Source organism: Penaeus japonicus, unplaced genomic scaffold, assembly GCF_977035675.1.
Source record: "Penaeus japonicus unplaced genomic scaffold, GWHDUDI00000001_assembly GWHDUDI00000003, whole genome shotgun sequence".
NCBI classification, from domain to species: domain Eukaryota; kingdom Metazoa; phylum Arthropoda; class Malacostraca; order Decapoda; family Penaeidae; genus Penaeus; species Penaeus japonicus.
In genome coordinates this window covers 16946610-16956609 of record NW_028234405.1, presented here as the reverse complement: position 1 = coordinate 16956609, position 10000 = coordinate 16946610, and the positions used below count along the sequence as shown (strand labels likewise).

At 42.5% G+C, this 10000-nt stretch overlaps 1 protein-coding gene across 10 annotated transcripts in view; it reads left to right on the top strand.

Moving 5' to 3' along the window:
* LOC122255984 (innexin inx2) overlaps window positions 1-10000 on the top strand; it is a 111907-nt gene that overhangs the window by 99437 nt on the left and 2470 nt on the right. For 8 of the 10 annotated variants that reach the window (XM_086556716.1, XM_086556735.1, XM_086556725.1 and 5 more), the window contains 4 exons: window positions 7492-7677; window positions 8387-8496; window positions 8886-8986; window positions 9950-10000. The exon at window positions 9950-10000 is cut by the window's right edge and continues 2470 nt beyond it. In XM_086556716.1, coding sequence (XP_086412842.1) covers window positions 7511-7677; window positions 8387-8496; window positions 8886-8986; window positions 9950-10000 — 429 coding nt within the window. In that variant the 5' untranslated portion in view covers window positions 7492-7510. Of the gene's footprint in view, window positions 1-5163; window positions 5839-7491; window positions 7678-8386; window positions 8497-8885; window positions 8987-9949 lie in introns of those variants that run through there. The other 2 variants (XM_043020387.2, XM_043020385.2) reach the window with 2 other exon arrangements.

Sequence of the window (10000 nt, the reverse complement as noted above, 5' to 3'; positions counted from 1 at the left end):
ACCCACGGGGAGCGGGGGGGGAGGAGGGAGGAGAAGGAGGAGAAAGATAAAGAGTAAGAAGAAGAAGGGAAGAGAAAAGGATCGAAGAGATCGAGCAAAGAGAGATGGATAGACAGAAATAATAAAAGAGGACGAGAAGGAGAAGAGTAAGGTCAGAGTATTACGCAATCTTCTCTTAAGTCTCGGGAGAAGAAGAAGAAGAAGAAGAAGAAGATGAAGAGGAAGAAAAAGAAGAGCAAGAGGGAGAAAAAGAAAAAGAAGAAGAGGAAGAAGAAAAAGAAAATAAAGATAGGAAGAGGAAGAAGAAGAAGAAGAAGAGAAATGATAAATCTTCCTCTGTCCCTTCGTTTCTTTATGTGAGATCCCAGAAGAGGAGATGAAGAGGAGAAAGAGGAGAAAGAAGAACGTAAAGAGGGTGAAGAATAATGGTGGAGGATTAGAAGGGAAAGGGGGGAGGTGGGGGTGCGGAAGATGGGTGGAGGGGTGTGGGGGGGGGGGCAGCTGGTGCCTCCGCATCCGGTCTTTAGAAGATGCACATATATAGTTCATATCTTTTCTTTCTGAGATTTGAACAAACACACACACACACACACACACACACAAACACACACACAAACACACACATACACAAACAAGGTAATTGTATTAAATATAATCATAGTGATACTAAGAGTACTGTTGATCATAGAACAACAAACGCAATAACAACACCAACGATCATAATCATTTTTCTTCTACAACTAATAACAGCAAATTATCACTATCAATATTAATATTAATCATTATAATATATACATCTATTTATTGCATGAATCGCCTGTCATGCACACCCACGATAAATCAAATTACTTCATTACTGTAGTCATTAACTGTAGGTAGTCTAAGCTCTCCCTCCCTTCTTTACTTCTTCCTTGTACCCCTTTCCTTCTCTTCCTTCTCTCCACTTTCGAGTCCTTGTCTTCTTTTCCATGTTCTATGTTCTTTTCCCTTGTTTTCATCTTGTACTTTCCTTTCTTTCCTTTCTTTTCTTTCTTCTTTTCTTTCTTTTCTTTCCTCTGTTCTTCATCTTTCTTCCGCTTCTCTTTCCTTTCTCTTCTCTCTTCTTCCTCTCTCGTCTTTCTTCTCACTCCTCATTCTCTTTTTCTGCTTCTCCTCTTCTCTCTGTTCCTTCACTTTCTCCTCTTCTTCTTCGCATCTCCAATCTCCTCATCTGTCTCCTCGTTTCTCTTCTCAGTCTTTCTATCATCAGAACTATTCATTCTCTCTCTTTCTCATTTGTTCTCCCTCTTCCCCTCTTCTCCCCCCCCTCATTCTCCCCTCCCCTCCCCCTGCGGCCTCCGTTCTCCATGCCGCGTCTTTCTCCTCCCCCTTTACTCTCCCCTTCTCTTTCCTCTTTCCCCTTCATTCCCCTCCTCCCCCCTCTTCTCCTCCTTCCTCTCCCCTCCTTCCCCTCTTCCCTCATTTCCCCTCCTCCTCCCCCCTTCCCTCATTTCCCCTCCTCCTCCCCCCTTCCCTCATTTCCCCTCCCCCCTTTCCCTCAGTCAAACGGACTTAATCAAGAAGAGGAATTAATAAACTGAAACTCTATACTACTCGTTAGATATCCTCCCCCTTCCCCTCCCTCCTCCCCTCCCCATCCCCTTAAGCCCGACTCCCCCCCCCACACACACACACATCCCTCTGCTCTCCCACTCAAATATTCGAAAAGGGGGGAGGTTTGAGAGGGGTGAGGAGGAGTGGGGAGAAGGCGTAGAGGAGGAGGGAAAAGAGGAGGAAAAGGAGGAGTGTCTGTCTTTCTCTCTATCTCGCTATCATTCTCTCTCTCCCCCTCCCTCTCCCTCTCCCTACTCTCCCCACCTTCCTCCCCCCCCTCTCCCTACTCTCCCCACCTTCCCCCCCCCTCTCCCTACTCTCCCCACCTTCCTCTTCTCGCTCTCCCTCCCCTCCCTCTCTCTCCCCTCCTATCTCTCTCTTCTTCCGTGTCATAGGATCGCTTTCCTCTCGTATCCTTTTCCGCCTCTTCAAGACCTCTTCAGCGCCGGGGTCCTTGTTGTCGTAGTGTGGGTCTTTCTTCTCTTTATTATTGTTTTCTTTCTTTTTATTCTCTTTCGTTCTTGGTACTTTAGGTATGCTGCTTCATTTGTGTTGTTGTTGTTATGTATGTTTCTGTTCTTCCTTGTGTTTCTGTTTTTTTTTTTTTTTTTTTTTTTTTTTAATAATCATCCTCATTTTTTGTTATTCAGATTTTGTTATTGTTTTTCTTTTGCTATTGTTATTGTGACCTCTTTCACGTTTGTATTTGTTTTTTTTTCTTCCGCTTGCTTATTAGTTTTCCTCAACTATTCTATCCCTTATTTACAAAAGTTTATTTTTAAAGATTCATCTCTGTTTATTTCTCTTGCTACTTCATAGCCTCCGACTAATGTTACACTTTTGTTTCATATAGCTTCGTTCTCTCCGCATTGATCCTCCTATATTTACGAGAACCTTTTTGAATGTCTTATTTCGTAATTTATCGTATTTCCGTAGTTCATCTCCTCTTCTCATTTATCGGTCTGTTGTCTTCTTTTATAATTTATTTTCTTGTTCCTCTATCACTCTCGTCCCAACATTTGAAATCTTAAAATATTGCCAGTTTGATGACGTCAGGCGTTCGCTCAAGACATGTATTCGGATTCATGGATGGATGGTTGTGTTTGGGTCGGTTGTGAGACGCAGAGGAGTTGGGTAAATTGAATCCACCTGAGTCAATACCTGGGATACGGAGGAAGGGAAGGAGAAGAGGAAGGAGATGAAGAGGAAGGGAGAAAGAGAGAGGAAAAGAGAGGAGGAGAGACAGAGAGAAAAGTGTGTATATGTATATATATATATATATATGTATATATATATGTATATATATATATATATATATATAAATATAGATATATATATAAATATATAGAGAGAGAGAGAGAGAGAGAGAGATAGATAGATAGATAGAGAGAGAGAGAGAGAGAGAGAGAGAGAGAAGGGGGGGGGGGGAGAAGAGAAGAGTGAATATATAGTAGTGAGTGAAAGAGAGATACTTCTTAATTACCTGTTCTGCAACTGATTTTGGACTCCATGACCGCTTCTGGATCCCCCCTCTCTCTTTCGCTCTCTCCCTCACTCTCTCTTTCTCCCCCCCCCCTCTCTATCTATCTATCTATCTATCGACCTACCTATCTATCAAATTAACTATCTTTCTATTTATATATCTCTACACACACACACACTTTTTTTTCTCTCTCCTCCCCCTCTCTATCGTACCCCCCACTCCCGCCCCCCAATCTCTTTCTCTCCTTCACACACGTCAACAGAAGCGATAACGAAACCCACCGGAAGTCGCGGTACTGTATCCATCACCTCGTTAACGCCACGACGAAAGCGTACCACACGCGAGAGAGATAAAGGGAATGACAGAAGGAGGAGAGAGAGAGAGAGAGAGAGAGAGAGAGAGAGAGAGAGAGAGAGAGAGAGAGAGAGAGAGAGAGAGAGAGAGAGAGAGAGAGAGAGAGAGAGAGAGAGAGAGAGAGAGAGAGAGAGAGAGAGAGAGAGAGAGAGAGAGAGAGAGAGAGAGAGAGAGAGAGAGGAAACGGAGGATGGGTGGAATGTAAAAAGAGAGAAAAAATGTGGAAATAGCGAGGAGAGAAGATAAGGGAAGGAAGGAAAGAATTAGAGAGAGAGAAAGAGAGAAGGAAAGAAAGGTCAAGAGAGAAAGAGAGAGGGAAAGAAAGATCGAGAGAGAGAGAGAGAGAGGGAAAGAAAAAGAGAGAGAAAAAAATGTGGGGAAGATGACGGATAGATTAATATAATGGCGTATGTTGATATAGGAAGAGAATTGATTAAGTTTGATGTTTCATTGTGCAACTATTGCTAATTCTCATCCTTAATATTGCCTATGTCATGCAGCTGATTTAGTTTTATACATATTGCTATTGCAGCTATAGTTATTGTGTCATTAATTAAGACGCATGCCAGTAATAATAATCAATTCATTGTTATTCATTTATTTTCTTTGCAATTGTAGTTGCTGGCGTGTGCATTCTAACAGTCATTGTTATGGAGTTGTTGTTGTTATTTTTGTTACTGTTCTTGTTGTAGATGTAGATTTTGTTAAGGGTGTAGTAACCGTTATTGTTGTGGTTGTATTTGCTATTGTAGTTGCCATTGTAGCTATATAGTCTTCGTTGATGTTGTTAGTTGCATTCGTGGTTGTAACTGTTGCTGTGCATATCTCCGCTCGGCCACCTATCTGTCGTGGTTGTTGGGAGGTGCGTCTCAAATCCAAGCAGGATGTACTAGTGATATGACCTCTGTCCTGCGGATGCTTTCAAATCTAGACTTCCTCCGCGGGTGTTGTTGTGTTGGCGCTCTGGCTCCTGTGCTTGTAGGGCATAACAACATGTGCTTGTGCTTGTGCGTCGCCTTTGTGGCTTTGGGATTAGTTTGATGTTTGTTTCTTTTATTGTTTTTTTTTTCTTTGTCTTGTTTGCGGTGTTTTCTTCCGTTTTCTCTTCCTATTTATTTTATATTGTCTGCAAGTATTTTTTCTTCTTCTTTATTTTACATATTATATTATATACATTTTTTTCTTCTATGTTTATAATATTCAGTTTTTTGGCGTACGTGTCCAGACAAGCGTAGACACCTCTATCTATTCGCGTCACATAATCGCCTAAGTGGCTATCCAAATGAAGAAATATGTAAATGACGCGACATAAAACAAACCTCTCCTGGTTCTCTCTTTCTTCGCGTTAATCTATGCTATTTTGTGTGTGGTGGTCTCTGTTCTCTGTTCTCTCTGTTCTCTGTCCTCTCTCTCTGTTCTCTCTCTCTCTCTCTCTCTATCTCTCTCTCTCTCTCTCTCTCTCCCTCCCCCTATCTCTCTCTCTCTTTCTCTCTCTATCTTCTAACTGAATCAGTCCTTTTACCACAAAAAGCATAGGCAACATACAAAAAGCGCAGTTTGGCACCGCTAAGCTCTGCTTGGCACTATCTGGCAAGAGTTGGCACCGTGGCGTAGAATTTCCAATAACATGATCCAGAGACGCCAGTCCCTTTCTCCGCCTATTCATTTGCAAGTCTTGTTAGGGATGCTGGTTGGGGAGATTTTATTTAATAGGAAATTTTCGCCTTATTTCGGATCAAGGGTTTAGATTTCTCAGTCTTAGTTGTGTTAGCTCAGGGAACTCAAGTAAGCTGTTATAGGAGGTTTTAGAACTTGTTCGACGTGTGTTCGGATATTTTCTGTGGAAAGGTGGAATTGTGTGTGGATAGGCTTGAATTCATTTTTTTTTTCGTTCTGCCTGTCTCCCTTTCTTTTTCTCTTCGTCGCCATCTCTCTCTCTCTCTCTCTCTCTCTCTCTCTCTCTCTCTCTCTCTCTCTCTCTCTCTCTCTCTCTCTCTCTCTCTCTCTCTCTCACTCACTCACTCACTCACTCACTCTCTCTCTCTCGCTCTCTCACTCACTCTCTCTCTCTCTCTCTCTCTCTCTCTCTCTCTCTCTCTCTCTCTCTCTCTCTCTCTCTCTCTCTCTCTCTCTCTCTCTCATTCACTCACTCTCTCTCTCTCTCTCTCTCTCATTCACTCACTCACTCTCCCTCTCACTCTGTCTTTATCTCCGCCTTACCCACCCTCTCTCTCTATCTATCTCCGTCTCCCTTTCTCTCTCCCTCTGCCCCCTCTCTCTCCCTCTCTCTTACGCCTCTCAGGCAACCAACAGTTCTAGCCTTATCCGTATTATCTGCGTTGGTGAAAAACGAGACCACAGAGATCCCCGCTTCGCCTCACAACTCATAAGCAACAGAAGTCAAGCAGGTGAATTACTCACTGTTTAGCTATTTCCGCGTCACTGCTGTCGAAATTTCACCGTGCACACCTCACTAGACACGTACACGCTCCTCCTACCTCACACGAAATGCATTAATTTTACGTTACTACCTGATTCAGCTTTTAAGATGGTGATATGCATCGACTTGGTGACATTACCATTACCACTGTATATGCTTTAAGTGTATAATTTTATCATTTATCTGCCATACTATTATCGTTATTGATAGAAGTTCTTTTTCGTTTTGCCTTGATATTCATGTCTTCTTGAAGATGATACTTGAGAATCCAAATTATAGGGTTTCTTAACAGAATGAACACAAAAAGGAATAGAAAAAAGTGGAGAGAGATTAAAAGCAAGAAGACTCAAAAACAGGACGCTGGTGCATGGGTGTCATGATCTAACGTCTCGTTCTTAAGATCTTCTTTAGCAATGGCGAGACATGTTGCAGTAGCCCTTAAAAGACTGTGTGATTATGCTCTTGGCTCTTGTTATCGTCTGTCTTTTTTTTTTCCGTGATCTCTCTCTCTCACTTTCTCTCTCTCTCTCAGTCTCTGCCCTTGCTACTCTGTCTCTATCTGTCAGTCTCTCTCTCACTCTCTCTCTTTCCTACCTGTCCCCCTTCCTCTCTCCCTACCTCCCTACCTCCCTCCCTCCCTCCCTTTCTCCCTTCCTCTTTTCTTCCCTCGTTTCCTCCATGTCCGTGTCCACATCCTCCCTTCTCCCCTCTCTCCCTCCCATCCCTCCACACCCTTCCCCTTCCACCCTTTTTCTCTCTCTCTCTCCCTCTCCCCCCTCTTTATCATCCACTTAGAGCCAGAATTCTTTGTCACGATACAGACGGAGATGATGACACACTGTTTCCGAACTGCCCATGACGTCACACTGTCCTTTCTCCGAAGAGTTGCTTTCTATCCCTTTTTTTTTCTTAATTTTTTTGCTTTCGGATCTGTCGACACTTTTTGACTCCATTGTTGGCTCTGTGGTTGATTAGTTAATTGTTGAATTGACAATGGATAATTATCTGTCGAATGGTTTGCGTTATTATTCTAGTCGATCGAAAGCTCGCGTCATTGTTTTCATTTTCCGGTTTTTTCATCCATTACATAATGATATGTGTTTAGCAAATATAAGTGCACGTATTTCGTAATCTATATAATATGCATTTAAGTATACAATTACAATACTATAAATGGAAGGGCTTTAATGGACAATTCTAACATTGACTCAACCTCCTTGGAGAGCTGTACGTGTAGTGCAATTGCTCTCTTCTTCCTGTATGTATAACGAGTACGATGAAAGTTCCGTGTGTTTTTATTTGGCTGATGTGTTCTGAAATATTGAATTTGGATTTTATTTTGGTCAAATTCATAAATGAAGGGATTCTCTCTCTCTCTCTCTCTCTCTCTCTCTCTCTCTCTCTCTCTCTCTCTCTCTCTCTCTCTCTCTCTCTCTCTCTCTCTCTCTCTCAATCTCTCTCTCTCTCTTTCTGTCTCTCCTTTACGAATTTGACCTTTATGTCGACCTATTCAATAAAAGAAAAGAGAAAACCTTTCTCCTTCTCCCTCTCTAAAACTACCCTTAATCCTAATACTAATACTAACGACAGAACTTAATGCTGACGCCTGATTCTCCTTCAGGTAGAACCTCCACGTCAGGATGGTGTTGGTAGAGCTGCTTGCGGGTCTGCGGGGACTCGTGAAGGTCAAGCACGACGCAGACATCCACAGCGCCATCTTCAAGCTGCACTTTCGGCTGACGGCGACCATGCTCTTCTGCTTCTGTCTGCTGGTCACCGCCAACAGCCTCGTCGGGGACCCCATCAAGTGAGTCCGAGTGATGGTGGATTTTTCTTTTTTTTCTGGGGGGGGGGGGTGAGGTGGGAGGGGGGTTCCTTTGCTTTTTTTTTTTTTTTTTTTTTACTTTTTTCTCTTCAATTCTCGTATTTTCTTGTCATTTTCTTCCCACTCCTTACCTTATTCCATAATCTCACTTCGATAGGGCTGAATGAACTGAATGCCCTGTTACAACCTGAAATCTCTCTCATGAACCGAATCCCCAATTACGAACTGACTCCTCTATTATGAACTGAATCCCTTATTATGAATTGAATCCCCTCTTACCAACTGAATCCCCTATCACGAACTGACTCCTCTATTATGAACTGAATCCCTTATTATGAATTGAATCCCCTCTTACCAACTGAATCCCCTATCACGAACTGACTCCTCTATTATGAACTGAATCCCTTATTATGAATTGAATCCCCTCTTACCAACTGAATCCCCTATCACGAACTGAATCGTCTATTATGAACTGAATCCCTTATTATGAATTGAATCCCCTCTTACCAACTGAATCCCCTATCACGAACTTATAAATTGAATCCCCTCTTACCAACTGAATCCCCTATCACGAACTGGCTCCTCTATTATGAACTGAATCCCTTATTATAAATTGAATCCCCTCTTACCAACTGAATCCCCTATCACGAACTGAATCGTCTATTAACGCCTCCTTCCCTATACCCAACAGCTGCGTCCACGACGACAACCCGAAGCTAAAGGATAAAGTTGTGAATACATACTGCTGGATCCACACCACCTTCACGTTGCCGAAATACATCGATAAAGGCTATGGCAAAGGTATAGCTGGGTATTCTTATTGGGCACGCTAGGTTTTGGGTTTTAGTGGATTTGTCCATGCGTTTTAAGTGTGTTGAAATCCGGAAGGATGTAGCTTGTCGACGATCTGCTTTGTCGGTTTGTAAAACACTCGAGAAACACACCCATCCACACGCAGACACACAAACATACAGGCACGGAGATATAGGCACACACACACACATACATACACGCAGATACAGACACATACATGCGCAAACGCACACACACACACACACACACACACACACACACACACACACACACACACACAAAATAAATACAAGATATTCATTTGATAGCTTTTGTGTTTGTATTGCATTACGACAATAATTGTCATGCTCTTAATTATTTTTTTCCTTTTTTTTCAGGAACGGGTGTGGCATACCCTGGCATTGGTCCACACTATCCCACTGATACCAAAACCTACCACGCTTACTACCAGTGGGTCCCGTTTGTGCTTTTCCTGCAGGTGCGATGTTTGTCTGATCACTTCACTCTTATCTGGCTCTGAGCTACTTTTTCTCTCTCTCCCGTTTATTTGTCTGTCTCTTTCCCCCCTTTTCTCTCTTTTTGTATGCTTGTCTCGCCCCCTCTCTGTCTGTCTGTATTTTTTTGTCTGTCTGTCTGCCTGTCTGCGTCCCTATCTCTGTCTCTGTTTCTCTCTCTCTCTCTCTCTCTCTCTCTCTCTCTCTCTCTCTCTCTCTCTCTCTCTCTCTCTCTCTCTCTCTCTCTCTCTCTCTCTCTCTCTCTTTCACTCTTCCACCTCCACTCTCTCATTTTTCTCACTCCAACTGTCTCCACAGGAGTATTCACTCCATTAGAAAATACATCACGATTAAAATACATCAGGATACTCAGGCTAAAGACATATTCTCATAGGATGAAAAAAATTAAGATACAAGTCTTATTTTAGTAATATAAACGTATGTGATTTTTACATATTTAAATCCTGTTTCGTTTAATTTCCTGCCGCTTTAATGGATAGACCAGGAAGGTACGTATGGATAACATGACTGATAGATTTTTTAGGATATCCTAGTTCATCCTTCTAAGCTTGGCACGCTTCTTGTAAGGATAATCATGGTTGTTTTGCTATGTATCCGAAATGACATAGGCACAAATAGAATATGACATAGATAGAAACACACACATACACACCTATAACCCCCCCCTCACACACACACAAACAAACACACACACACACACATACACATACAAACACACAGACACAAACGCGAGTGCACACACATGCTCCAACACATAGACAGATGTCATAGAGAAGAAAAAAACCCTGAATTGAACTAAAAAAAAATATCGATTATAAAAAGAGACAATACAGGGGCGCTGATGATCTCTAAACCCATGTTAATCTTCAGTTGTTCTTAATGTTCTTAACGTAACCCGCATCCCTCTCTCTCTTTCTCTCCCTCAGGGACTGATGTTCTACGCCCCGCACTGGCTCTGGAAGACGTGGGAGGGAGGG